This window comes from Fusarium mangiferae (genome assembly GCF_900044065.1).
Source record: "Fusarium mangiferae strain MRC7560 genome assembly, contig: FMAN_scaffold016, whole genome shotgun sequence".
Taxonomy (NCBI): Eukaryota; Fungi; Ascomycota; class Sordariomycetes; order Hypocreales; family Nectriaceae; genus Fusarium; species Fusarium mangiferae.
The window spans coordinates 514,810-542,742 of NW_024573936.1; the positions used below are offsets into that span (position 1 = coordinate 514,810).

Here is a 27,933-nt window from a genome sequence, read left to right on the forward strand (position 1 = left end):
ACAAACGAGAGAAAGTTCTCGGTAGATGATGATCACCATCAAGATTACTTCCTGGCATATACATCCTAGGCCATGCCACCTTCTTGATCTGATCCCATTGCAAAGAACTTGATCCGACAACTTCTCCTGCCTGAAAGTCAACTTTGATCGACCCCAGCTGTACTTCTAAGCTTAGGATCATTATCCTAAGTTTAGAAAACATTGAAGTAAGTTTAGTATACCTTGAGGAATCTTTAGACGAATTTAAATTGACGTCCTATCCTAATTTCAGGACCTTCATCGTCTCCGGAGAGCTAGTACCTACGAACCTATAGCAGGCAGGTGAACCGCCGATATGACTGAACTAGAGGTACCTGATCCTCTGGTGGTGGAACGGTACACTATGTGTCTGTGGCCAAAGATTTTGCTGCCAAACTCAGATAAACCTGTCACTACTGAAGGTCGTAATCATCTCACGAAAGCTCTGGGTACCGTCATCCATCTCCTTTTTCAAGCAAAGATTGAAACAGCGGATTTCCAGCGATCTGAATGCTGGGATGATATGACTGAGTGTTGGAAGCCATTCGGTATTGAGGACTTTGTGGCGATGTTGCGCTACACCTATTCCATGGCCATCAGTGTGTTCAGGGACTTCGAGCAGCTGCCAAAGCATTACCAAGAGGCTGATGCCTATCTCCAACCGCTTAATCCGATGGCTTCTGGAGACTACACGGGCAACACCATGCGTGGGATGGCAAGAATGATCCACATAACAGCAACATCCTTGAACCATGTTGTTAAAAATCTAACCAAGAAGATTTGGGCAAGTAAGGGTGGAGTTCCTACTGATGAGAAAGAGATGCCTGCTGTCCCTGACCAGGTGGTCCCGGCCATTGATCTTCGCTGCCTTCGTCTATGGTGCGTATTGAACACCAAGAAGAAGCGTCAAGAGTTTGAAAACCCCCAAAACACATTGGAAGATATGGCAAAAATCCTTAGTAAGTTCATCACCATCTTTGGGCAAGACTTTGACACTCAACCTCAACACGCACTAATCAATGAGCAGGAGGGTTGAAGGTCATCATTGATCCGTGCTACAAAGAAGCCGGAGTTGGTTTCAGGCCGTCAACAGCGCGAAAGCTTCAGAAAATTACAGAGGGTCAGAAGAATGTGCTCGACTACAATGTCCCACTTATGATCCATATCTGTACAGGGATGGGTAAGGTAAAGGGCAAACCATTCTACGTCATCCACGACTCGACCGCCATTGGCGGCACCCAAGAACGCCTAAGCGGTTTGCCTCACTACTACGATATCCGATTGAACGCACGCCACCAGCACTTCGGCAACGTCGATGTTATGAAATGGAGAAGGGCTTTGGAAGACCTTCGTGAGTTTGACGAGGCCGACAAAGGCATCGAGGTCAGCGACGACAGACTCAGAGAACTTAAGGCTGACGGACTGAAAATCACTTGCAAGGAGCATGCAATCCTAATGATGGGCCGAGCCTATGTGGCTAATCTAGCCATCGGTTTGCCCGATACGCGAGAGCCTCCTCCTCCTACACAGCTGCAAGATCTCGACATTTGCAAGGCGAAGCCTCTCAGAGACTGTTCCAATCACATTGCCCGGCCCTTCTCTACCTCGGATGCAACTAAAGCAGCCTATTGTTGTTGGATGTGCAAAGTGACTTTGAGGTACGCAGAGCCAACGAATCCTACAGAGCTGCATGACGGCCTCAACATAAACGCCTCCAGCCAAACCTTCTTCAGAGACCGCAGCCAAATTCCCCATTCTTGCGCAGAAGTTATTTGCTCTAAGTATTGTGTTATTCTGGAGGAACACAAGAGAGCAAGGGATAAGGCAGAGGAGAAGAAGGAGGAGAAGAAGAAGAAGGAGGAAGAAGACATGAAGAAGAGGCGGGAGGAGGAGCAGAAGAAGAGGCGGGAGGAGGAGCAGAGAAGGAGGATGGAATACTATCAAAGCAGGGGCAGGTACAGTCATGTTACTCGCAGATGATGGTAAGTGAATGAGGACTTCAGATGGAGGAAAAGCATATTTTGAGAAAATTGGAAAAGAAAAAAAACCGGAAAAGGATAAAAAGATAAAAAAAAGGGGAAAAGACAAAAGACAAAAAAAGGTTATAATTCATGTATTCCTCTTAGAGGAAGGAAAAAAAGATAAAAACTAGATACAAAACATAAATAAAAATGGGCGCTATGGGAGGAAATCCTGATTGATTCTCAGTGATGTTAGACGCAAATGGTCTAAAGGCTTCCTTAATTCACCTAAACTCATACAAGTCTCTTGATCACTTAGAATAGAGATCCTAAGCTTTCTTACCTCCCCTTGAATGTCGAAGTTTCACCAGTCGCTTAAGGCTGGCTTGGATTCAATGTGAACTACAAGATCCATCCTGCATCATTCTTAGTTTTCTCGTTCGTACGAACGGCCTAGATGATGCAATTATCAAAGCAGCTTGTTGTCATGATGCGAATGGCCCAATCTTCAGATGCGAGCGCTGGCGCTGAACAGCACTCATCCTAGCCAAAACATCGCCGATTCAAAATCGTCTGATGCTCAACCCTCAGGATAAAATTCCAGCCTCGCGTTCAATTTCCTCCTTACTAGGACACCACTTATCCTGCAACTCTTTATCCGTCGACTCTTCAATAACACTCTTCTCCCACCACTCACCCCAACTCGTCAAGAAGATCCGATCACGATCCTCAGGGAAGTCACTTCGCGTCATAGCCGCAAGGACACTCTGTGCGCCTATCACACAGTCAGTTACACGTTCCAATACAACGGTACACGACTTACCCTCGGGGATCGACTTCGCGTCAGCCATGTCAGCTTTGATGCCCATACGGTTCGCGAGACCTGTACCAGGGATAAGGCCCGGCGAAACAGCGACCACGTCGTTGGTACCGGCGAGTTGACGGCGCCACCACTGTGCGCCTAAAAGGCCGGTGAATTTGGTGTTGCAGTATGTCGTGCTGGCGGAGGCACCAGATCCGGCTTTGAGTTCAGTATCGAGTACACCTGTGCGAGGTCAGAACATGAGACTTGAGCTTGGGTGTTTTGACTTACTGGGATCAGAGACTCGTCGAATGGCGCCGGAAGAAACAAACACGATCCTCGACTTGGACTCGACTAACTTCTCCCTCAAGAGATGGACGAGATAATGCTGCGCTACAACCCATCAGTATCTCATACCACTCAACTCGCAGAACATACTCACAGAGATGGTTTACAACATGGGATTCACACCACTTCGACCCATGTGGGCCCGGTCCTTCAGCAGCGACACCTCCCAGTCCAGCATTAAGCAGCAAGTAATCAATCTTCTCTCTGCCAATCTTATCAAGCGTCTGCTCCGCAAAAGACTTGACGCCCTTCAAATCATTCAACTCCAGTGGAAGAACGGTGACTCCATGAGATTCACGGTCGAACTTAAGCTCATCGTAAGCTTTCTGTGCATTTTTAGTGTTGCGTGCGCCGAGGATGACTCTGTATGGTTGGCTCTGGCTGAGGAGCTGTTTGATTGCTTCGAAGCCCTGTAGATGTCAGAGTCTGTCTTACAAAGCGCTGGGGCTTGAGGGCTTACGATGCCGGATGAAACACCGGTTGCTATGATTGTTTTCGCGAGGGAAGACATTTTGGCTTGTAAATTGAGAATAAGTTGGATGAATTGCTTGTAAGTATTGGGTGCTTACGGGTTGTTATCAAGGGAGGTTTTGGCGGGGTTATCGTTATCGGACATAGGTGACGTAAACACTGCAGACTTGACTTCAACCTTGGGCAGATTGTATTGTGTAAGCGGACAAGACAATGAACAGGGTTCCCAGCGAAAACTGGTCTTAAATCTGATGTAATTAAAATATAATTATTAATTTTCTATTCAACTTTTCAACTTCCATCTCTGTGCAGCCTTCGTTACGTCTTCATGCGTTATCATCTCGGAATTGGCCCACGGCCCAACCTGTAAAACTGTCAGCTTCATCACATCACAATCTAGAGCTTCACTTACTCGGCTTTCTTCCACCTAGAGATAGTCCTCCTCGGAATCCGAAACTCTTTCTCCGCATCCATCGCAGTAGGCCGCACAATGTTTTTCCCCCGCCAAACGAAAGCAGTACGCATCCACGTGATAACTTCGTCCTTCTTTCTCTTCGAATGACTAGCCTGCTTTCGTAGTACAATCGGTGTAGCCGAGGGAGCTGGGGTGGTAGCGGCGGATTGAGGTCCAGGGGTTGGAGTTGGTGTGGCTAGTGGTGTAAAGAAAGGAGATTGCTCGGGTGCCATGATAGGAGTTCCCTGGGGTGTGAAAAGGGGGCTGTGGGTAGGAGCATGCCCCGGTTGAAGATCATAGTGAGGGTATGGCGTGTATGGGATAAGCGGCATTTGAGGATGAGGACTCTGTGGTATTTGATTCAGAGACTGTGCCATCTGATTGTGAGGACCCTGTGGTATTTGATTCGGAGACTGTGCCATCTGGTGCGGCGAGTGATACATATAAGATGAATGCGTAGCCTGATGAGGATGAAGATAACTCATATAACTATGTTGAGCCATGTGCGGAGATTGCGGCATGTGATATGGTGGCTGCGGCATCTGAGGATACAGAGACTGATGCTGAACCATCTGAGCATGTTGAACCTGAGCTGGAGCTGGAGGTCGTCCCCCAGTTCGATGTGACTGAGCCACCTGCAGTGATTGTGGAAATTCAGGCTATGAATGAGTCACCTCGGAGGCTTCATCACCCTCAATGGACTCAATGTCCGTACCATTATTGTCTGAAGAAGCCATCGTGGCTATCAGACCGTTTCGATATAATACGCAGACGTTGAAGATGGCGATTATCAGAAGCTCCAATGACCTGGTGAGAAACTCAACGAATTCGGTCAAAGTAGCGTCACGCTAATTTTTGGGCCTTATAGGTCTCAGGACCAACTCTGTACTTCACCGCCAGCAAAGTTATGCCTATGTTGCAGATACCCTTGCTCAGAATACTTTCCACCAAGAAGAATCTACCTATCAGCTCCTTGTCTGATACTTTGATTGAGCGCGGGTGTTCAGTTTTCTGTTGTCCGACTTTTCAGCTTCGCAATCGTATACTTCGGAAGCAATGCAAATGCGTCTTGTTGAATTGCAAGGGTTGTGGTGAGAGACTCGGGTCAAGAAAGATAGTTTTGTTCAAGGGAGTTGAACGAGATGGTTGAGTTAAGTAAGTGATGGCTCGTTTAATGTCTTGACTTCGATTCAATTGTTTACTATAACTTAAGTTGTTGGAAGAACCATTGTGTGTAAAGAGGTAAAACCTGAGATACCTGCCTTCCTTGATGTGAAGGTACCTTCCGTTTTGGCACAATGGTATTTTCTACTTTGTGTCGTACTTACCCTGTAGGTTTATGTCTGTAAACATCATCTGTTGAGCAAGAAGCACCCCAACTCAGCGTTCACCCTCAAAGCAAGTGTCGAAATATGCCAATCAGGCTGTTCTTTTAGCCTTCCTTCTATTGCGGTCTATGTAGCCAACTCAACTACAACATAAATAGCACTTTTAAACGCTCTTGGTTCTCAACTCCTCGGGCAACAGGGCAACCTTCTCATGGAAGAGCTTCTCAGCATCAGCCCATACCCGCGAAGTCTCGCGATCCTTCAGCGTGAGCAGAGACTCCTTGAGACCCTCACTAAAGGCCTCGCTAGCCTCGCGGGGAAGCATGGAAGGGAGGTGGTCAATGCTGATGACGGATAGGGGGAGGTTGTTCTGATCGTCCTTGATCTCAACGGGGACGGTTGGGTCCTCGAAGGTGGTGTTGATTGAGTAGATGGGGATAGGGTTGTGAGGGTTTGTGGTGTCACAAGAAACGTCGATGACAACAGCGAGGTTGCGACCTTGCTTGGCAAGGAGTTCTTGGTTGATGAAAGGGGGAATGGGCTTGGAGAGGTAGATGGCGTTGAGGAAGACGTCAGCCTTGGCAATTTCCTCGTAAGGGCCTGAAGATGTTAGTTTCATTATCGAAGGCACACACATAAGCACATGTATAACCTACCATCACGGTCCTTAGTCTCGTTCAAGTCCCAACGAGTTATGTTCTCATCAGGCATGCCGGCCTTTAGGAAAAGGTCCACGGCACCCTTACCACATCGTCCAAGAGCGCCGAGAACGAGAGCAGTGGGCTTACGTCCGAGAGCCTTCTCAGCCTTAGCGAAGTCCTCGCGAATCTGGTTGACGAGCTCGTCCTCGTTCAGGTAGTATCCGCGGCCATCAGTGAATGTCTCGACGGAGGGAAGCTTAGAGGTCGGGTTCTCAAGCTGAAAAGCCAGGGACTTGACTCCTAGCGCAGCTCCACAAAATCCAGCCGAGAATCCAAATCTAAGTAAGGTTGTTAGTAAATTAAAAAAGGAAGAACTTGTTGTATTGCATGTTCAGATGTCGATAGTTGAGGCACCAGCAAAACCTGTGCTGGGTCTCGAAAGTTGGGACCCACGGCAAAGGCCTGAGATCCTCAACGTTTTGGTGTAGACCCAACACATGAATCTCCGAACTTTCGGGTTTGTCCCAGTACTCATACTGCTTCCTTGAAATTGGCTGGTGCAACAGTGCGAAACGAGTTCCAGTTCCACCATTCACCATGCTCTGCGAGGGTGGGCGGTATGAGAGCTCATTTTCAGAGCTCGTACCTATCGAATCAAACACCAAAATAATCCCAAGTATCCCGTAAAAATGCTGCTTGGCTATCCATACTTGAAGACTTCATCGTAAAACTTGGGCTCCGGTCTCCACTGAAGAGGCCGTGTATGCACAGCTTTTTCGAGGTTATCAAAGCTAAGATAGCAAGCACGACACCTTTCGGAAACCGAACTTGTGACCTAGTCACAAGAACCCGACCGTTGAGCCTCGAGGCTCCGGGTGCGTTGGTTGTGGGGTGGCGCAAACCCGCCCTTTCTTCAACGATTGAACTCTTCCCAGCAAGGGCAAAATCGCCGCATCTTGGGCTTCTATTTGGAAAAGACTTACGCAGAAACACGTCGACCTTGTTCGTCCACAAGAAACTCGAGGTCGTAAAGCCGGCTGCCACCGCGTGCCCAGCGACCGAGGACCTGCTCCCACCCGCCTTGGTTCTGAGATGGAGTGTTAGATGAGATTTCGCTTGAGTTGCAAAGCATCTACCTTGTAACAATGTGCAAATGTCTAAGTCTAAGTCAGCAAGTAGCATGCCTTCGTTCAAAACACTCAGCGTACAATGTGGTCATTCTTGAGCGGGAAGTCCTCAGAAGGTAGCTCTTTTAGGCCGAGGATGATTGTTCCAGGCTCAGCGTTGGGCCAGACACCCGTATCGACAAGACGAGCACCAGCAGCCTCATATTCTGAGTCCTCAAAGATACGCTTGAACTTGGGGTCGGTGGACGATCGCTCGACGGAAATGGGGTATCCAGCATCAACGAGTGTCTTGATAATTGCGGGGGAGAAAGATCGGTGCTCGAGAGGCTTCTCCTCAGCGCGAAGGAGAATGTGGGGATAGTCAGACATGATGGCGGCGGTTCTTAAGCTGTCGATTCTGAAGTTTCGAAAAGGATTAGCTATTTGCTTTTTATGTTGCGATCGAATTGCAAAAGTTGAGTGCGAGTGGCGGAGAAGCGTGCGGCGGGTGAAAAGGCTCAATGAGGATTCAATTGACGCGCATGAAAACATAGAAGAGAGAAAACGCACAGAACAACGCGATTTTTTTTATAGAGGGATGATCGAAATAGGAAGGCTATCGCGTACCTGGTGTATGGGATGTTTTTTCAATCTGAGTCACAAAAAAGAGGGTGTGAATGTTGAAATGGTCTGCTCCTGAATCGGCCTCAGATTGCGACCCCGGCGAAATATGGCCCCGCTCCCGCAGCCGAACAACCCCGCGGTGGGGACTTTGATTGCTCTTTTGGGTTTAGCGAGGGGAATCTGGAGCTGTTTTGACGATTGCATCATCAATTCAGGTCTTAGCTCTGAAGCTCGAATGCAACTGCCGTGAATTCATTGTGGAAGTATTTCACGAGAAGAGCGTGGTAGACCTTGATTTTGAGAGAACAATATCTATAAGTTCTTCAATTTTGTTACTCGAACTGTAATTGCTTACGAGGTTGGCACGCAATATCGGGGCTTAGATACTAAGGTACAGTAACAAGGACTGTAGTTACTTTCCTTCATCTTGCCCGTGAATGATGAGAAGAAACTCAGGAGAGGCTAATTCAACATTGGTACCTATCTTGGTATATTGATACCAGTCAGGGGTAATTGCTTGATTTTAACCATGATGATAGAAATTGAGTATTCATAATCTGATCATTATCCATATGGTGACTCGGAATATTGTGAGTCATCAAGATGCCTTAACAACTTGATTCAGCTCATGGCTCCCTGCAGGCCGACAAGAAGAGCACCAAAACAACCAGTTGTACAGAACTCATCCTTTACCTCCCTCCCATCATCATTATTCCCCTTAGTCCGATTAAGCCCTACCAAGCTTGGCCAAAAATGATTGATCCGTCTCACTTCCGTTCCTGGCCCACTTCCCAGCCAAGCAACCATCGATCGCCGGAAATGATGCGCTCATTCAGCAGATCGGATCGCGTTCCTTGGACGACCACATCAGATCGGTCCAACCTTGTTCAGCTGAGACCATGCACACACTTAAACGTCAGAGTCAATTTGCTTTTTGATTAAGCTGAATCGATCACCGTAAGCTGTTTGCGACGCATTGTTTTACGTTTTTTTTCTATGACGCTACGATTAAGAGATGGCTGGAATGACGACACGGCCGAGACCAAAAGCAATAACAAAACCTGGGTGATGGTTTAAACAAATCCGTAATTTTCCCATCAATTGATTGTGCTTACTCAAAACTCTCGATATCACACATATTTCAATCACACAGCTGTAAACAAGACCGCAATCATGAAGGGTAATGATGAAGTTATCCAAGAGTTCAACGATGTCGTCAACATGACGGCCTCAGAGCTCGAGAAGTGGCTCAAGTCGGATGATTCCAACAGTGCTGGTTGGCCAAAGGAGGATGAGAATGGAGAGACTGTTGGACATGACAGCGGTCGCAAGATTGTTGAGATCTTGAAGGAGAACCCCAAGAAGGAACCTGAGAAGTACACCGATGAGCAAGTCCAGCACATGCGCAAGGTTGTTTCTTACTGGTAAGTCTTTCACGCTGATTGCGACTGATATCAGAGGCATTGCTGGTCAATTGGATGTTAACACCCCGCAGTAAGCGACATCTTGCTCAGGAGACCAAGGCCAACAACAACAAGTCCCCCGAGGAGGTCAAGAAGACCAAATCCTACGCGTCACTCAAGAACTGGGGTCACGATTTTCTCAAGGCTCAAGGCAAAGAGAATGGTAGTGAGAAGAAGGAAGAGAAAGAGGATAAAGAAGAAGAGAATGACGAAGCCGAGGAAGAAGAGGGCGATGATGATGATAAGCAAACTGGCGAGAAGCGAAGAGCGACTCGAAGCCAGACCGGTTCCAACAAGAAGCGCGAGACTGGCAAGGGAGAGTCTACAAAGTCCAATGATGAAGACGAGGAGGAGGAAAACGAAGATGGTGATGAAGAGAAGAAGCAGGGACAAAAGAAGCAGTCCAATGGCCAGTCCAAGAAGCCCAATGGATCTTCAAAGAAGGATGAAGATGCTGAAGAGGAGCAAGGTGATGATGAGGGTGGAGATGACTCTGGCGCAAAGAAAGGACCCAAGAAGGGAGAGACTGTGAGCTGGAACTGGGGACAGGGACAGCCCGAGGGTAAGGTCTTGGATGTCAAGGCTGAAGAGTGAGTGTTCAATTTGCTGCTGATGAAATTGTTTGTTTATTAACATTGAGTGCAGTACGACAATTACGACAAAGAATGGTAACGAGGTCTCTAGGAAGGGTGATGAGGAAGACCCTGCCGTTGTATTGGACACGGGCAAGAACAAGGCTATTAAGAAGGCTCATGAGCTGAACTAGACGGTTTCTATCGGGTTTCTCATTAAGGGTTATAAGGGTTAATAAAGGAAAAGATTTATTTATTTTACTAAATCTTAACTGCAATACCATATTTACATTAATACCGAGCCACTTCTGACTTGTTTGTAAACATGACCCATTCACCAAAACTCATCTATCTACACTGCAATCATCAAATGACAGTTAGAAATTGACAAGAATCGCAAAAAAGAAAGCACATCTCAATCATGAATATGTAATTTATAGGAACAGCCCGATGCGGGGGTCGAACCCGCAACCTTGAGATTGTGAACTCTTAAGAGTCTCACGCTCTACCGATTGAGCTAACCGGGCGTGCTTCGCTGGGTGATCAAGCCCGTTTGATGAGATCGGTAGCCACAAAGTGGTATTATATTCAAAAACTGCAGTGATCTCGCTATGAAATGATGGGATACTTATGTTTTGTTGCTGGGCGCTGGTGAGATTGTGAATCAGATGGGATTCTTTGAAGAAAGCGGGACGTGACGATTCAGCGAGTCGGCCAGTAGAAGCTTGAAACAAACAAACCATTCACTGAGACAAACCCGGCTTACTCTTTGGCCATATCCCTTCCCTCGGGGCCAAGAAAACAGCAAACCTTACTGTAGGCTGTTAAAATAAACTTAGCAAAAGTCATCCTAAACTTAGGCTATATTACCTAAGTATTTTTGTCATTTGGAATTGAGGTCCTGAGTTTTCTTTCCTCCCCCAGCCCTTGAACTCAAGGGCCTGGGCGATTAGCGTGTTGAACCTTGGTATAAAGTAAAAAGATGACAAAAATCTCTCAGAATATTTTGAGGGCATATCTATGGAGGACCACTACGAGTTCTATAGGATAAACTGTCTCGATGCAATACTATATGAACAAATAGGAATTGCCCCATTAGGGTAAATCTGACGTCAATGAAGCTCCATCGTCACCAGCAAAAGACCATGACAGCGCTTAGAACAGTGGGTCTTGATTGAGCTTTAACGGTTTCATGATACCAATAACAAACCATGATGACCAATGCTTTTGCAGTAAATAGGTCATTTTCTGGCTTATATCTTGAGTCAAGTAAAAGCAGGTAAAATTACTTATTGTAAACTGCTCTTACGCACCTCTTCTTGAGTTCTCTCAGGCTCGTGTAGCAAACAGCGGGTAAGCCAACTGCAGTTAGCGGATGTCAGCGCAATGTGGGGTCCGCGCCGCCTGTTTCATGAGGAGCTGCTTGTTGCAAGCGGGCGCAGAGCATTTCCTCGCCCGAGTTAAGCTTTCTTGGAATCTTATCATCAACCTACGGCAACTCTGTTGCTTGCTTGCCTTGCTTCCATTCCCTTCCCCTCTTTCATTGCATTACTTCAACGACAGCCTCATTTAGCGTTTCCTTTCTCTAAAGTGTCATTAACATCATCCATCTTCAGCTTGTAAATTGCCTTTCGTTTCTTTTGTTCTATTCGACTTTCGTTTGTTTCGCGATTGCGCGGCATGTTTCTTTCGCCTGAATTGCAACCGTCATGACCCGCCGTCCCCTATCATGTGAGAGCGCCAACTCGAGATTATCATGCTCAAGACTAATCAGCTGTAGGATCGAACCTTCTATTCGCGTTCGTCGGGCAATTCATGCCAATGATGCGACACTCCTCCGCCGAATTCTGAAGTCACACCCCACTCTCCTCCTCAACCCCGACTCTTCACCATCCGGTCTCTCCAATTCGAACATGCACCTAGCAGCCTCACTAGGCCATCGCGAAGTCTGCGAAGTCCTCCTACAGCTTGGTCACGAAGATCCAGTCCCTGCACTCAACGAGACCCATCAAACAGCACTTATGCTCGCCTCAGCCGAAGGCCACACCGAGGTTGTACAACTCCTCTGCGAACACGATAAAACATGTATACTTCGCCGCGACATCCGAGGTCGCGATGCCGTGATGGAAGCTAGCCTTGGCGGACACGACACTATCGTCCAACTCCTCCTTACGTTTGTCCCCGGCGGACCTTACGATGCAGTCCGCCGCGCGGACGTTGAAGGGAATACGGCGTTGCATTTTGCGAGTGGGAACGGAAACCTGTTAGTGCTGCGAACGCTGCTGGCGGCGGGCGCGGATATACATAAGCGAAACATCTGGAACTGGACACCAGCTGCGTACAGCGCTACTGTTCAGGCCGAGGTCTATCTGAAGGGTCTGGTGAATGAGGTTGGGAAGAGACAGCAGCAGCAACAGAAGAGAGAGATTGAGTCAGCCAAGAAGGGGGGAGGAGTTCGTGTCGTTGAGGCTACTAGCGACGAGGACTAAATCAGGCAGAACTTATTCAAAATCATTGCTATTCCACTATCGGTGACACACCCGTAGAGGGAACCACTCCAGCATCCTATATCCATGTTTAGTGTTTCCTTGCTCCCCACGGAGGACTTTATAGAGTCAATTGCTAATCTCGATCATTAATTGGCCTTGCTGCCCACAGACACTCAACAGACCAAGCAAGTACTCAGAGGATGCACATGAGCTATTTATACAATTATTTCTTATCGGAAGATCTAGTCTTTTGTTCTTCAAGACTCCCGCATGCTACAGAAATTATGCTGTTGGTGTAAGTTGCAGGACAAAGTCTGACTGTCTTCTGTTCACGGGGCTTGTGGAGGATTAACAGTAAGATTGCTTGCATCAAAATCGAACAAACTATAGATAAACAGTTTGGAAACTTAGTCGGAGTAAGTCTAGCAAGAAGAAACAAGGCAAGCGAAGGCGACCTCGGCCTGATGCTAGACATAAGTCGAACATTATCTTTTTAACGATAATAACAGTCTTTTTACTGCGTCTTACCCAACTTGCTGAGGTAAAGAACAACTAAGGCCAGTCTTTCGAAAGCAGACACTCTTTGGGTTGTCATCGAGACCCTTTCCATCAGGTACTGTACGAACTTGCCTCGTCCTCCCTGTGGTCATCACATAGATCAGACCTGGCCCAGCGCAAGAGACGTCTTTTGTCGAATTATGAGAGGACGAGGTGCAGCATTTCCAGTGACTGCATTGGTATTGCGAAAGAACATTGCCTTTGCCTTTCACATACTAGAAACAAGCTCCAAGAAGCAAAATGAGGTAGGCCTCTCTCAAACAAGATAATACTAACAACAACACGGTAATTATCAGTAAGCATTCGCCTCGCTCCATGAGATTAACACGGTCTCGCTCTTCCAGATCAATTGTGTGGATTCCATCTACTGCGAGAGATAATAGGTGTAATTAAGCTCTGGTTCTTTCTAAGACTACTCCAACAACAGAAGCGTCGTCCTGTTCTCATGATGAGAAGCTTTCTCAATACTCTTCGGTCACCTTAATTCTTTTCCATGGCGTATACGTTTCCTGCGATGTTGCTTGGTAGAGATCAACAATGACTTGGCTGCAGGGGTACATGGGAGTGATTAAGAACTTCAGGTTGCTAAGCTCGCTTTACGAATGGAAACAGAATTTAGCCACTGAAAGGAAATGGTTTTTATTAGAATAAATAAAGATAAAATGATTGCTAAAGTTTTGGTTTTCAGTTTTTATGGGCTAATCCCTGCCGAAGTACTAAGAAAGACAAAAGAGTAAAATGCCAGTGTCCATTCATCCACGAATCCGAGATCCATCAACCATATATCGCCATGAATCCTTCTCAAATATATTCACTTAGCACCTGAAGGTGCTTGAGAAGGACTGCCACTTGCAACGATCTTGGCAGGGGTGGCATGAGGGATAAACTTCTTCCCAGTGGTCTTGTCAGTCTCAATCTTTGTGGAACGAAGCATGCGTTTATCCTTGGCGATTTCCTTAAAGACGAACACGTTGTTAAGGTTTCCAAGGCGGCCAAGAGAGTCGGCAATCTTGGCAACCGTAAATTTCTGGTTGCACATTGGGTGAAGCTTTCCAGGCTGATGGTAAGCCGCGACTCCTGCCGTGTCTGGAATCTCCTCCGGATCAACAGCAGTTTCATCTTTGCCTGTAATATCCTTTGGACTGGCATCATTGTACACAACGTAGACTGGTCCAGGCTGGCCTTTCTGGTTGAGAAGAACAACAACGGAAAATCCGTTTCGCCACCAGGGACCTTCGTTGATGGTTTGGATGGTGGCTGGGGAAGGATCAACGTAGCCCCCCCCATAGACGTAGAGAGTTCCGATCTGAGCGAATACAATATTTTCATCCACATCAGGAGCTTTGTTGGGATTCTCTTTGGTGGGGGAACGGTTAGAAGCAGTAGAAGCGCGTGCGCGAGCATAGGGGGCTTCGCTAACAGAAGTTGACCTGATGCTAGGATTGAACACGTTGCTTGAACTTGAAGCAGGTGCAAGACCAGACGCTGCACGAGTCTTGGACTTGAGATTCATGGTGAGAATGTAGTCACCAACGACATTTGGACCAGGCTCAACAAGATCAGGTTTAAGAAAATTGGTGTTGCGTTTAAACGCATAAAAGGTTCCGACACCTCCGTACTTGGACTTTCCAATAGGGACCCAAGGCATATAGTTCAAGGCGATCGTCCGCAAAAGGTCGCCAGTCGAGTTAGTGTCCGTGAAGTTGGTCCTACTGACTTGAGTGAGGAATTCCCCTGGTTCCATCCTGTACGTCATCCTCGCAGCGTGGCGGCCCAACCACTCTTCGGCCCAGACTTCGAAGGCCTTTTGATCTTCTTCCTTTGGGAAACTCATGGCGATGAGCTGGTTGAATGCATCGTAATCGGCACCTGGCCTGTGGCATTGACGGATTTGCGCTTTGTTCGCTTCGTACCATGCCTCGAACTGCCGCTGCAACGGGGTCCAGGTCTTTCGGATCTCCTGGTCGGTTTTGGGTCGCTGCATTCTTGCGGTTTGGTACTGGAAGATGTGAAAGAGGGAGAAAAGAGTTGACAAGTTTGATGTCTGGGAAGAGAAGTTTAGCGCAAGTCAAGGAGAGGAGAGGACAGGGCTGCTACTTTATACCTCGAGCGATTTGAGATTGCGGCAGTAGAGTTTGGTAAAATGAGGCTCAGGAACTCAAAGGCAATAGGATTGGCAGATGAGGAGCACAAAAGGTTTAGTCGTATGCTGTAAGAAAAGTCTCAGTAAGAGTCAAAGTGTCGGTGATTCACAGGTACAGTGAAAAGTTAGAGAGAGTAGAAACAGAGTTAATGTAGTTGATGTAAGGGAAACTGTGAATCATAGGCAACAATGTGAATAGTTTCACAACTCTTTGGTTGTCACACCAAGGAACACACGTGATAGGAAATTAAGCCTCACAACCAGTGACTCACCGCAATTTGTTTGATGCTGCAAAAGCTTAAGGCCAATTACTTACATGTATAAGCGAACTCGATAAAAACTCTGCATTCGGTGCAATGATACATATGAATGGGATGCTTCTATACCCGCTGGATACACACTGCTCTCACAGATTGCGGGGCAACAGGGCAAAGAAATGAAGTTTGACCTCAGCTTCCGTGTATATTTCCGATACGGGCCGTCTTCTTTGAGGATGTGTATCATACTGTTTGATGCAGTGTGTTACAGAACGCGGGAATGCCTATCCCAAAGGCTTTGTGGAACACATTTAACGAAGATATTGCGTGTGGCATTAAGCATCATTGAAACAATTAGACACTTTGCGAGCTTGAACCATTACACAAGGTTGGGCAAAGGCGGATAGATCGCTTGGTTAGGACAAGTAATTATTGGATATCTCCAAGATGAACCCGATAGTGTGACAAATAGGTACGGTGTTTAGCACTTAGGAAAATACGAAGACCATGAGTCTTCTGTCAACACGTGATCACTGTCGACCAAACTTAGTTGTGTGACACCTGGACGGGATTGGTTAAGCAATTGATGAGCGAGACCAGTCATCCGACAGAGTTCAAGTGGACACCGGCATGGAAGGTTTAGTAGCACACAATACATACAACACCATATCATTGGGTGCATGGATATGTCCAAACTTTGAAACTCAAACACTACACTGTAACAAATCATCAACATGAATGTTACGCAGTCTCAGCATGAGTCGCCTCCCTCTCCTCAAGCTCCCCCTTCAGACCACCAGTGCGCCTCGCCTCCTGAACCTTCTCATCAAACCCACCACTAGCCTTTGCACTTCGCCAAGCAGGCACGTTACTATCAAACAAAACATCAACTTCCTCAAGGGTCTTGCGTGCTGTCTCAGGATAAGTGAAGAAAGCGTGGAACGTCATGGCGATACAGAATGTTCCGAAGATCATGTATGTCTGCCACTGGATGTTTGTGAACGACGGTGGGACAAAGAAGGCGAGTGCCAAGTTGAAGCTGTGAGTTCATATGTCAGTACATGTGATTGGTCTGGTAGTGGGGGGAAGGACTTACATCCAGTTACCAGAGGCGGCGAGGCCAACACCCTTGGCTCGGTACTTTAGGGGGAAGACTTCACTGGCGTAGATCCATGCAACAGGTGCCCAGGTAAGACCGTAGATGCCCACAAAGATGTATGCCAGGGCGATGACTGCTTTGGCGGGAGCTCCTGAAATGGCCCAAGTAAGGATGTCGTTACCTTCGATACCGTCAACGGGGTAGCCGTGAACAGCCATGACAGCCCCACTGGTGAAGTGAAGGACACCGCAGATCAATGCTCCGCTGATGAGGAGAGGTCGGCGGCCGAGACGATCGATGTAGGGCAGAACAATGCCGGTTGTTACGAGGAAGATGACGTATTGGATGATGGAGGATGTTAGAGCGGTGTTTCCAGTCATTCCAGCCATGTTGAAGATGTAGACGAGATAGTAGAGCATGACATTTCCGCCCCTGGTCTTATTAGTAGCTATTCTCACGAGTTTCAGGGGTACACTTACAGAAGTTGCTGCCAGATCTGGACACTCACACCAACAACAGTGCGCTTCCAGACTCCAGGCGCAAAGAGGCCGAGATAGCCGATATCCTTGGACTCACGAGCGATGCGTACAGCTTCGCGGACCTCTTCCATCTCGGCGATCACAACTGGACTGTCGAGGTCGCCGCCAGCGTGGAGGTGGGCAAGGTTGTAATGCGCCTCTTCCCAGCGATCGTGCTGGGCAAGCCATCGAGGTGACTCAGGAAAGAAGAACAGGCCAGCCAGGAGGATGAAGCCTGGCACGGCTTGGATTCCCCATGCGATGCGGAAGGCAGCTGGTCCATCAACTCCAACGGAGCATCCGTAAGAGATGAGATACATAATCAAGATACCTGGTTACATTAGCACAGAACTTTTCCATAGAATGTTGTGGAACTCACCCCATTCAATAGACCACTGCTGAATTCCAACAATTCTCCCTCTAATATCCGAAGGCGCAAGTTCCGCAAGGTACACAAGGACCTGCGAACTCGTAATACCAACAGCAACACCGCTCACAACACGACCAACGATAAGGTGCGCCACATTCTGCGCAGAACACTGAAGAACAGCACCCGCGATCCAGAACAGACAAGCGATCATGAGAGCCTTTCGTCGACCAAGCTTATCGGCAATACCTCCAGCGACGAGGGCGCCGACGAATGATCCTGCTGACATGGAGGCTGTGATGCCGCCTTGCTCGGTTGAGCCTGGGCTGTTGAAGTAGTCAAGATATTGGTCGGAGCCGATCCAGGCGCTCATAGAGCTGATGTCGAAACCGAAGAGCATGCCGCCGATCGTGCCAATGGCAGCAAGCGCTGCATGTATTAGCTACAGTCCATTATCAAGGAAGAAGTGACTGTACCGTAGATGTTCCAGATCCGATACATGGTGGATGTTGTGAATGACACTCAAAGAACTGCAGTCTCTTGAACGGTGAAGTCCTCAGTCGGGCTGGAGCTGTTCTTTATATAAGAACACCCTCGGGAGCATCGTCAAGGATGGCGTGGAGAAGGTTAGAAGCGCGCGAGTGAGGGTTTGCGATGTGAAGGGGGCCCGCTTAACGTCATGCACTCGTGGAGGTTTGCCCACGGGGTGATCGTCGCTTTGTGGTTGATAGCGTTGGTGGGCTTGGCTTAGCCTCAGAGAGCAAGAAAATACCGGATCCTTAACATAAGGTGGTAAAATAAACTTGGCAAAAGGTATCCTAAATTTACCTAAAGATATCCCAAATTTATGCTAACTTACCTAAATATTTTTGTCATTTAGGGTCGTCACGACTTTCCTTTCCCCCCATGACTTTAGCTTGGCTTGTGATATTACAGACAGTGTTTCATTCACTCACAATACCACACGAGTCCAAGATTCGATACCTCAGCGAACACATGAGCGGCTCCGCGAACAGACGTTCCAAGAAATGATATCATCGAAAAACGAACATGGGGGACCCTGTCTGGATGTCACACCGGGGTACTCCAACAGCGCCATAACGGTGCAGAGTTGACATCCGAAATACGATTTCTCGAAAGACTGTGGAAGCCTTGGCTGATCATGATTGGAGCGCATGTTATCCTGTTGCGAGTGCAGCAAAGCAATGATCGTCGCTGTGTTTGTATGTGCCTGATTTCGAGGCCGTGTTGCGGCTCCACTGCCTCACTGATACCGGCTGCATTCTTGGAGATGGATTGTAATGACCGACTCAATCATATTTATTTCTATTTTGCCTAAACTCAAAGTCTGGGGCTTTGGGCGTCGAAAAGACGGGAAATTGTCGTTGAAGTCGATATCTTGGAACCATTTGGCTATGTCATCAGCGGCGGCGTGTGGGGAAAGTTTCTCTCCATTCCCCGAATTCTTCCCCAAATTCCCCCAAATTATTCGGGGTATGGGCCCAGGGAATACGATAATCGGGGGAGCAAGAAAAGCTTGTGACGTTATCGTCTTACGCTAATTGACCTCCCAGCCAGTGGCCTTTCTTGAAAAGTCATTAGAAGGATCGATGCGATACGAGAGTTCTTGTATTCCGACAAAATGATCAGTTCTATGCCGAAGCAGGTTTTACGGGAAGACAATGAAATTGTCATTTGAACAAGCCCATTTGCCAAGTCGGTCGTCTAACCCAAGACGGGTAAATTGATAGTGCAGACGAGAACGGTAATGATCTGGGGGTCTCGGCCAAGGTTACCGACACTCCTGAACTTAAAGTTCAGCGGGAACAGTCTTTGACGGAGATCATGCTGAGTTACATTTCCTAGCACTGAGCCAAGCGTCCTTGTAGTCTCATACCCGAGCCAACAGTATCCCATTATACCTCAGCATCACTAGAACAAATTCTGAATCAGCACGGAACGTTTTCTCTGGAGATCGACCAGAGCATCCCCCTTGATAACCTGTGCCCTACCCGCACCTGTAGGAACGCGGTTCGAAGCTTAGCTCACAGTCGGGAATAAAAAGACCATTGGGCAGGTTGGATTTTGTTCAATGATGTCAATGATGCGGGCTAGAAAGGCTTACATACGTGTGCACGGCATGAACAATACCTCACTGAATGAGCAAGTGAATGGAACAAGATGTGGAGACCTCTATGTTTGTCGCCATCCTCCAGAGGTATGTTCACCTTGTGTGTGTAAGTGATATCTCCTCGTATCCACTACACTCGCATCCTGCAGCTTCAAGATGATAGACTGCTTCATTCTGCAACGTATCATTGTTACATTGTGAGATAATTCTAATACGCGGACGCGTCACTTCCTTGCCGAGCTTGGTTCACCACCAATTCATCTGCGATGCGACTAGAGCGCATCAGAATTGAGTCTGAACTTTGCTTATCTCATGCAGATGGTCATTTCAACTGTTGTATGGGCCTTCATCTCTGCTGACAAGGCAAGAGGACAAGATTTCCAGGGCACGTGATAGCTTCAAAACAACGGCGTGAAGGTGATCTCATTCTGCAAATAGCAGAGACAGCGATTTCGCAAACTGGTGGATCTTTCACCAAGACTTTCTCAATACAACTGAGGAAAAGCACACTCAAAATAGCTCTTTGAGCGATGGAACATAAATCAATCGACTTCTAGCAGTCTCATTCTGGTCTGGAAGTGTTCGGACGTCCCTCAAGTGATGTCAGCTGATGAAACGCAAGCTGGTTCAGGGTAGGCAATTTCAACACAGGCAAGACTCTCGATTCACTCTATCACGCGGTTCATCATAGTGGCGGTCATGACTGGTGAGATAGACGAGACTTCAATTGAAAGAAGAAAGAGTTTCTCTCCATAACAGATGAATCGCAACGCATCCACAAACGAACTGACGTATCCCAGCAGAAACAGTTTCAGTCTTGGCGTTTCAACGACTTCTGTTACACTCCACGTTTTATCCACCCAAGTGATGAACCTTTCCACTTCTCGAGGTGCCAGAAGGGCTCAAGACGCTAAACAAGGGAAAATAACATCGAAAAGGGGCTCAGTAGTCATGTCCTGGGATATTCTACATGTACTTCCTATCCATTAGTTAAAGTCTTGAGAGCCTTTCGTCTGGAGAAGAAACAAGTGCCGATGAGTTTCAGAATTGGTAGCGTCAATCAATCAACCGGTTCCCGACCACGATGTAACTCTACGATCTCCCATCTCAGACACACAGACTAACTCACGCAAAAGATCCAATAACAGCTCATACCAACTCTCGAACAATTCCTCCGTGAAATTTCTCCGTCTCCCACCACCGCATGAAACTCTAATCTGTCGATACACCCACCAAATCACCACCACCATCACCACCACAATCTAACCAACACTCGATCCTCTCGGTTCGATCGGGCCATTCCTGACGGCCCCTCGCACCAATCGAGTTTGGCTCGACCGTTTTCCATCATGTCGCCCCCCGGCCGTTGGCGTGGTCACCCCTGTAAGCACCCCCGGCTGCGAAATTAGAGGGATCGTGGAAGCGTGTGTCAGCCCTACCGAAGGAGGCTTCTAGACCTGTTTGTCTGTTGTCACCAGAGGCGTTCATTTCATGCTGCAGGAGTGAGATTGGATGATGTGCCGGGGATCCGGTTAGTTTAATTGTACGGAGTAGAGTGCTAGATAATAAGCTCGTTCTCCCTCTTCGATTTGGGATTGTTAGCTTTGACACTTTCTCTCATTCTCTCATTCAGTCACTCATTTCTTGACACCGAATCTCGACGGTTCCGGTTCAGTTCGTTCGTTCATTCATTTCAAGTAAATTCACTCTTTTTGTACCAAATCTCAGTTCTTGGCAAGCCCCAAGACAATCACTTGGCATCCATTCAACATCTGAAACTTGTTTTGTCGATCACGATGAAGTTCTTCCTCCCCATTCTTCTCGCAGCTCCCGCTGTCATGGGCCGAGCCTGCAAGGTCCGACACTCGCACTCTTCTGCGGTTGAGCCCGTCCACACTCAGTACCCTGTTCCCGAGCCTGTCATCTCCCAGGCCCCTCAGGTTGTTAGCCAGAAGTCTTCTCCCGTCGAGGTCAAGACTGCTGCTTCCAAGCCCAAGACTACCAAGTCCAAGACTACCAAGCCGAAGAAGGTCTCTAAGCCCAAGGCCTCTAAGCCCAAGACTACCAAGCCCAGCACCACCAAGCCCAGCACCACCAAGCCCAGCACCACCAAGACATCTACTCCTAGTACCGGCTCCGGCTCCGGCTCTGGCTCCAAATCTACACCTATCGGTAACGGTGCCTCCGTCTCTGGATCTTCTACCTTCTACGGTGGAAACCTCGCTGGTGGAAACTGCATGTTCTCAACCTACACCCTCCCCTCTGATATCCTCGGAACTGCTTTCTCTGGCCAGAAGTGGGACAACGCCGCCAACTGCGGTGCTTGTATCGAAGTCACCGGTCCTTCAGGCACCATCAAGGCCATGGTAAGCCCTCCACACTAACAAGAAGTTACCAAGCTGACTCCATCAGATCGTCGACAAGTGCCCCGAATGTGACCCCGGCCATCTCGATCTCTTCCCCGACGCCTTCAAAGCCGTCGGCGGCACAGACGGCATCGTCAAGACCTCGTACAAGTTCGTCGAGTGCGGCATCTCCACTCCGCTCGTGCTCCATAACAAGGAGGGCACTTCCGCCAACTGGTTCTCTATCCAGGTCGTCAACGCCAACGAGCCCGTCAAGAGCGTGCAGGTCTCCACTGACGGCGGTAGCACCTGGAAGAGCACTGAACGCAAGGACTACAACTTCTTCGAGAACCCTGCTGGCTTTGGCAAGACTTCTGTTGATGTCAAGGTTACTAGCAGCACAGGAAAGAGTGTTGTCGTTAAGAATGTTGGCGTTACTGCTGGGGCTCAGTACAAGGCTAGCTCTAACTTTTAAGTTGTTGGTGTAAGCCTTGTTGAGCTGGCGAGAGTTGTGTATCAGAATTATGTGGCGCGTTCATGTGCTGGAGTGTTTGGCGGCAAGTGTAGGTTGGGCGGCTGGCTGCTTTGACCGGGAACTTGTTGATGAGATACTTGAGTACTGAAAGAACGTGTCACTGAATGATGATGTGAGATGGGAGTATAGTTTCTTCTTCAAGTACATATTAGACGCGAGGACTACCTCCAAAGAATTGAATCAGAGTGGCAAAATAAACTGGCCTCAAGGCTTTGTAAATTATTCCAAGTTTACCCAAACCGACCTGAGCCCTTTCTACCTATAGAAAAGAAGTGGTTAGTTTTAAGGCCTCCCCTTGTGAACTGACGGTGCGATTTTACGGATGCATAAGTCTTCAAGACACTCCAGCAGAGTCGTATTCAACCAGCTCGTAGACGCCAGCCTCATCATGATACCAGAACGGTGAGTTTTCATGACCGCTTCAAAGCCCTGACAATGGGTATATGTCCGATCACATTTTAGAGTTCTGTAGAGGTATTAAAAAAAGTGACCGGAACTTTGAGGGGAGAACAGTGGGCTCAAGGTGCCGGTCTCGGCTGCAAAGCGGACGCAATGCAACCTCAGACGCCGTGTGTCCGTAAACGGCAATTAAAGCCTGAGAGTGGTTGAGAGTTCAATGCTGAGGCGGACTTGGAGGCTCTGAAATCCGTTTACTCTAGCCACTTCAATTGAGTATGTTCGGAGACAACTTACAACGGCGTCGGACCTCAATTCTGACCGTGTATTGCTGGAAGAACACATGGGGCTATCAAGACATTTGAGTAATGTTCAGGATGAAAGGAATGACATCATGCATGAATGTGCCTCTCGTTTAATGCAGATCAGATCGGAGAATAACTTGACATTGAACTATCGCCCGGATGCTACAAGACGAAGCACGACCATGTCGACTCTCAAGATGACCCAAGAAGGAGGAAGAGAGTGCTTACAACCACCCACAAATACACAGCCGTGACTTGGCTATGATATTACCTGCATTATAGTCCCTTCAACTGCCGAGTCTGCCCATTGATTGGCGATGACAATCCATGTCACTTCGGCCGAGAGATCGGGTCCGGAAGCGAAGCGAAGCGTTTACCATTACCGCCTCCAAAGATCCCCATCGTTATAACCTTTCGGCCAAACGTATGTACGTCCAGCGGGGTCCCGAGGCTTGCGTCTTAAACAAACGTCATCTCTACCGGTGTCTTCGAATACCAATCACATGAGGTACATACACGTCCAGTATTACGAATCCTCCGGACGCAGTTTCAAATACGGCACCGACGGATAGCGAGGTTTTGAGTCTGTCCGTCGGAGGGATTACCAAGACAGAACAAAACAAGAGACGGAATTGGGAGAGCCAAAAAAATAAAAATAAACTGCAAAATGGCATAGTGACGCACCATTGGACGCCCAGCATGAAAGCTGAGTTTCAATCAAGGCCCCAATTACCCCCTAAGGCGAAGCGTCCGAACCTCGGCACTGCACTGCTGCTTACGACCGGACACGTTTTCTCAACATGGACAGAGCTGAATCACATCCTCCCCAGCTTTTTTCTTTCTGGCGGCCGGTGCGTTCCCCACCGCCGGTCGATCCCCGAGGGCGCCGGTGCCGAACAGTTTTACACTTGACGGGGATATGTCCTCATGGGAATAGCGTCCCGCGTCCTAGCGCCTTTTTCTCAGTTGGCAGTGGGAGAGCTGACCCAGACACCGCTCTAAACCTCACGGAGATAACAACCCCAGAGAGACAAGACATGCCGCACTAGAGAATGTGCTAACTTAGCTGTCTGCTCAAAGGACCGTGAGTGAAAAAGTGAGGTACTAAAAGGCCTGAGTCCCCGGATTGTTGAGACTGATCCGAACTACTAACTAACTAGATTCTTTTTTGTTTACTTATTCACAGGACGAAAAGAAGTGTGATACGCTCTGTGTTTATCATCGTGAAAAAAAAAGATACACTTGCTACTGGTATAAATACTGGAAAGATCGACCTACTGTCTTACAACTTTGAGAGACACAAACCTGCTGCTCAACATTCCACAACACAACCACCTTACACCAACACCAGCATCAACACTACCTTACCCCAGCACCAACCAACCCTGCATACACCAAGTAAACAACACCATCACAACTGTTTCACAATGGCCCGTGATAACCTCTCCATCGTGCTCGCCGAGCGTCCCACCACCGACATCATCCCTGGCCAGACCTTTACCCAAAAGACATCTCCAGCTCCCACACCAGCTGATCTCCAAGATGGTCAAATCCTCGTTGAGACCCTCTATCTATCCCTCGACCCCGCCATGCGAGGCTGGCTCCGAGGTATACCTCCCCCTTCTCAGTAACCTCTCGTCGCCACTAACAACCCCAGACATGCGATCTTATCTCCCCCCCGTTCAGATCGGCCAAACCATGCGTGGTTCATGCGCATGCCGCGTCCTCGCCTCAAAGAGCAAGCAGGCCAAGGAGGGCGACATCGTCTCCGCCCTAACAGGCTGGACCGAATTCGCTATCCTCCCCGAAGGTCGTTTCGAGCCTGCGTCTTTGTACCCCGGCCTCCAGGACCCCAAGGACATGCTTTCTGCTCTTGGAATGACCAGCTTGACTGCTTGGGTTGGCATGTCCAAGATCGCTGACCCTAAGCCCGGTGAGCTCGTCGTCGTGTCGGGCGCTGCTGGTGCTACCGGAAGTGTGGCGGGCCAGATCGCTAAGCTCAAGGGTGCGAGGGTCGTGGGTATTGCGGGTGGTGATGATAAGTGCAAGTGGCTCACTGAGGAGTTGGGCTTCGATGTTGCGCTGAACTACAAGGCGGATGACTTTAAGGAGAAGTTCGCTGAGGCGACAAAGGACTATATCGATGTCTACTACGACAATGGTCAGTCTCACCTCGAATCTTGAAACATGACAGAACTAACATATCTTAGTCGGTGGCGATATCCTCGACATGTGTCTCATGCGAGCAAAGGAACACGCTCGCTTCATCGAGTGCGGTCTCGTCAGCCAGTACAACGCCGCCAAGCCCCAGGGCCCCCGAGCATTCTCCCAGATCGTCACCATGCGCATCCGAATGCAGGGCTTCATCGTCCTCGACCACGTCAAGGACTTCCCCGCTGCCCGTGCTGAGCTGGCTCAGTGGATCGCGGAGGGTAAGCTCAAGAAGACCGAGACTGTTGTTCGCGGTGGTCTCAAGGTTGCTGAGCAGGCTCTGGTCGACCTTTACAAGGGTATCAACACTGGAAAGTTGATCGTTGAGATCAAGAACCACAATGAGACCCCCTCGAAGCTGTAGAGGGTAAACTCAAAAAGACAAAGGCTGTCGTTTGTGATATGTATACATGAGAGTTGATTGTTTAGATCAGGAATGATAAGATCCCCCGAACGGGGAGGGAATGGGATTGTTTATGAGATACTCCATACCTTGTCGGTAGTTAATGATATGCCATGATTTATGGACAGACTGTTCAGTGTTCACTGCTGCATGTCGCTAGGTGTTCGCTCAAGACTGCGTATCTGAGCAACTTCTGTCGTGTATTACTGCCCGTCTAGACCCTCCGCAACTTTTCTCTATCCCTGTCTATTGATGCCCCATTCTATCAGTAAACGTAACGAAAGTAAGGGTTCTCCTTATCAGTCAAGTCCTGGAACGCCAACTTTGCTCTCTCACTCTCATCTCCCAACCCCAAAGCATCCCTCCTCTTGTTCTCGTTCTTCAGAACAAAGTACAGCGTAGTCGACGCACAAATACAAATAATGTAACTAAAACAGTTAGTAACCACGAAGAACAATGTCAAAAAGACTTACCAGATAATCAGCCCCAGCCAAAGAGCAGGATAGTGATCCTTCTTCGTCTGACTCCAAACAAGCTGCGGCCCAACAATATTTCCCACACAATACGCCACAAATATCGTAGCAGCCATAAAACTCTTCTTCGTATGACCCGCCACATTCGACATTCCAATAGTGATTATCAGACTCACCGTCCCCCCAAAGAATCCTGTAATCGAGTATCCCACCACCGGTGCAGCAGCGCGGTAACTCCACTCGCTCTTCCAGATGATGGCACAGCCTGCGATGACGGGGAGACATGTAAAGATGAGCATGAAGATGCGGATGTTGGTGAACTTAGAGCCCAGCCAGCCTGTGAGGAGGATCACGATGAAACACAGTCCGCCGAGGGGGAATTGGAACAGGATGGAGTGCAGGGTGCTCCAGCCGAAGGTTGAGACGATGAGGGGTCCGAAACCGCTTACGGCACCGTTGACGGTGTATGCTGATGCCATCATAAGTGCGACGAGCCAGATCTTGACGTCGAGTATGGCTTCTTTGAGCTGTGAGCTTTTGAACTTGGTGCAGCGAACGCCGGTTTGTCCGTGTCTCAAGCGCTCAACAGCAGCGAAGCGTTCTTCAGAAGTGAGGAACCAAGCTGACACAGGCGAATTCGGCATGATGAAGCAGAACAGTCCAAAAAGAAAGGTGAGAGATCCAGCGAGGAGATAGATGTACTGCCATCTCTTCAACCCACCACCCGTAATCTGCGCAAAACCATAGTTCATCGCTCCACCAATAATGGTGAACAGTCCCGTCGACGAGAACCACCAACTCTGTCGCAGCGACTGCTCAGATTGCGTATAGTACCCCGAGACAATACACATGAACCCAGTGGGGATAATGCTCTCCACGAAACCGAGGAAGAATCGCTGCACGTATAAACCCTGGTAGGATGTCACCGCAGCAGTGAGCATGCAAATAGCAGCCCAGACAACGACCACGCCGCCGAGAACACGACCGATGTTGAATCTTTGAAGAGCGAATGTCATGGGATACAAACCCGCCAGCATTCCAAAGTAGAACAGCGACGTCGCCCAGCTTAATCGACGGGTATCGACTGTTGGCGGCGTAGTCGTCGCATCAACAATGGTGAGGTGTAAGTCCGTCGTCATGCCGAAGAGAACTGCTGAACCGAGAATAGCTTTGTCGTAGTATACGAGGCCATCTATGCATGTTAGAAGAGCAGATGAGGATGAGGTGGAACATACAGCCTATGATCATGGCGGGGATGAGAAACAAATCAATCTTTCGGACTGCGCGCGCCGCGACAATGGGATCAATCGAGTGCTGCTCCTCGCCTACAATGGCGATGGCTTCATCTCTCGTTCCCACCGGCGCCTGCGCGGCATTTACTTCACTTTCTGTTCCCATTTTGCTCTTGTGGCGAAGATATCACGAGGTTGCAATGAGCAATTGAGTTCTGAAAAACTAGCAATCAGCTCCAAGAATTGGCTACGCGGTGTCTTTTTAACCGCAGCCAAGCAAATCAATCAATGTCATATGATACCTTATTAGCATGCATAGCTTCAATGAGGCAATTTTTTCATCACCATTGATAGCCGTTTTAAGCCTCAGCTGCATTCAAACACCCTTGTAGCTCGTTGAGCTAAAGTGAACTACACTACTACAGAGTTTTCTTAGTTGGTGTTCTGGACCTGCGGATGTGAGCCGGGATTAATGGTTCGTGGGGGTTTGTCGATCGATGAATGGCAAGATTTCACTTTACGGCCCGTTTAGATGCCTCGCTTGGAGATGCTGCACTGTATTCATGATATGATGACTAGTATACCTAGCAAAAGACTCGCCTACAAGATACCATCGCTAAGCTAGGAATGCATGTTCTATAACCTGTGATGCCCTTAACCCCCCCCCCCCCCCCCCCCCCCCC

General features: G+C 48.4%; 10 protein-coding genes and 1 non-coding gene across 11 annotated transcripts; 5 read left to right on the top strand and 6 right to left on the bottom strand.

Moving 5' to 3' along the window:
- Nucleotides 1-334: 334 nt before the first annotated feature.
- Nucleotides 335-1,998, top strand: FMAN_10696 (uncharacterized protein; the record flags this gene model as incomplete). Its single annotated transcript, XM_041823814.1, has 2 exons — nucleotides 335-977; nucleotides 1,046-1,998. The coding sequence occupies 2 exons, from the start codon at nucleotides 335-337 to the stop codon at nucleotides 1,996-1,998; spliced, it is 1,596 nt and encodes a 531-aa protein (XP_041689357.1).
- Nucleotides 1,999-2,566: 568 nt separating this feature from the next.
- Nucleotides 2,567-3,640, bottom strand: FMAN_10695 (uncharacterized protein; the record flags this gene model as incomplete). Its single annotated transcript, XM_041823815.1, has 5 exons — nucleotides 2,567-2,754; nucleotides 2,803-3,024; nucleotides 3,073-3,174; nucleotides 3,224-3,539; nucleotides 3,590-3,640. The coding sequence occupies 5 exons, from the start codon at nucleotides 3,638-3,640 to the stop codon at nucleotides 2,567-2,569; spliced, it is 879 nt and encodes a 292-aa protein (XP_041689358.1).
- Nucleotides 3,641-5,545: 1,905 nt separating this feature from the next.
- Nucleotides 5,546-7,519, bottom strand: FMAN_10694 (putative saccharopine dehydrogenase (NAD, L-lysine-forming); the record flags this gene model as incomplete). Its single annotated transcript, XM_041823816.1, has 5 exons — nucleotides 5,546-5,982; nucleotides 6,039-6,361; nucleotides 7,007-7,110; nucleotides 7,160-7,180; nucleotides 7,232-7,519. 5 exons carry the CDS (start codon nucleotides 7,517-7,519, stop codon nucleotides 5,546-5,548), a joined length of 1,173 nt encoding a protein of 390 aa, XP_041689359.1.
- Nucleotides 7,520-8,926: 1,407 nt separating this feature from the next.
- Nucleotides 8,927-9,982, top strand: FMAN_10693 (uncharacterized protein; the record flags this gene model as incomplete). Its single annotated transcript, XM_041823817.1, has 3 exons — nucleotides 8,927-9,177; nucleotides 9,249-9,806; nucleotides 9,862-9,982. 3 exons carry the CDS (start codon nucleotides 8,927-8,929, stop codon nucleotides 9,980-9,982), a joined length of 930 nt encoding a protein of 309 aa, XP_041689360.1.
- Nucleotides 9,983-10,232: 250 nt separating this feature from the next.
- tRNA lies at nucleotides 10,233-10,315 on the bottom strand. Its single transcript is given in 2 exon segments — nucleotides 10,233-10,268; nucleotides 10,279-10,315. It is a non-coding gene; the product is annotated as a tRNA-Lys (tRNA).
- A 1,182-nt stretch (nucleotides 10,316-11,497) lies between these two features.
- On the top strand, nucleotides 11,498-12,277 carry FMAN_10692 (related to AVO2 Component of a complex containing the Tor2p kinase and other proteins, which may have a role in regulation of cell growth; the record flags this gene model as incomplete). The annotated part of the gene is made up of 1 exon (XM_041823818.1): nucleotides 11,498-12,277. The coding sequence occupies one exon, from the start codon at nucleotides 11,498-11,500 to the stop codon at nucleotides 12,275-12,277; it is 780 nt and encodes a 259-aa protein (XP_041689361.1).
- A 1,369-nt stretch (nucleotides 12,278-13,646) lies between these two features.
- Nucleotides 13,647-14,819, bottom strand: FMAN_10691 (uncharacterized protein; the record flags this gene model as incomplete). The annotated part of the gene is made up of 1 exon (XM_041823819.1): nucleotides 13,647-14,819. The coding sequence occupies one exon, from the start codon at nucleotides 14,817-14,819 to the stop codon at nucleotides 13,647-13,649; it is 1,173 nt and encodes a 390-aa protein (XP_041689362.1).
- A 1,157-nt stretch (nucleotides 14,820-15,976) lies between these two features.
- FMAN_10690 (uncharacterized protein) lies at nucleotides 15,977-17,720 on the bottom strand (the record flags this gene model as incomplete). Its single annotated transcript, XM_041823820.1, has 5 exons — nucleotides 15,977-16,274; nucleotides 16,332-16,766; nucleotides 16,814-17,183; nucleotides 17,232-17,648; nucleotides 17,696-17,720. 5 exons carry the CDS (start codon nucleotides 17,718-17,720, stop codon nucleotides 15,977-15,979), a joined length of 1,545 nt encoding a protein of 514 aa, XP_041689363.1.
- Nucleotides 17,721-21,146: 3,426 nt separating this feature from the next.
- FMAN_10689 (uncharacterized protein) lies at nucleotides 21,147-22,170 on the top strand (the record flags this gene model as incomplete). Its single annotated transcript, XM_041823821.1, has 2 exons — nucleotides 21,147-21,716; nucleotides 21,763-22,170. 2 exons carry the CDS (start codon nucleotides 21,147-21,149, stop codon nucleotides 22,168-22,170), a joined length of 978 nt encoding a protein of 325 aa, XP_041689364.1.
- Nucleotides 22,171-24,358: 2,188 nt separating this feature from the next.
- On the top strand, nucleotides 24,359-25,506 carry FMAN_10688 (putative endo-polygalacturonase 6; the record flags this gene model as incomplete). The annotated part of the gene is made up of 3 exons (XM_041823824.1): nucleotides 24,359-24,539; nucleotides 24,589-25,092; nucleotides 25,142-25,506. The coding sequence occupies 3 exons, from the start codon at nucleotides 24,359-24,361 to the stop codon at nucleotides 25,504-25,506; spliced, it is 1,050 nt and encodes a 349-aa protein (XP_041689365.1).
- Nucleotides 25,507-25,810: 304 nt separating this feature from the next.
- On the bottom strand, nucleotides 25,811-27,416 carry FMAN_10687 (uncharacterized protein; the record flags this gene model as incomplete). Its single annotated transcript, XM_041823825.1, has 3 exons — nucleotides 25,811-25,973; nucleotides 26,019-27,210; nucleotides 27,254-27,416. The coding sequence occupies 3 exons, from the start codon at nucleotides 27,414-27,416 to the stop codon at nucleotides 25,811-25,813; spliced, it is 1,518 nt and encodes a 505-aa protein (XP_041689366.1).
- Nucleotides 27,417-27,933: the final 517 nt, after the last annotated feature.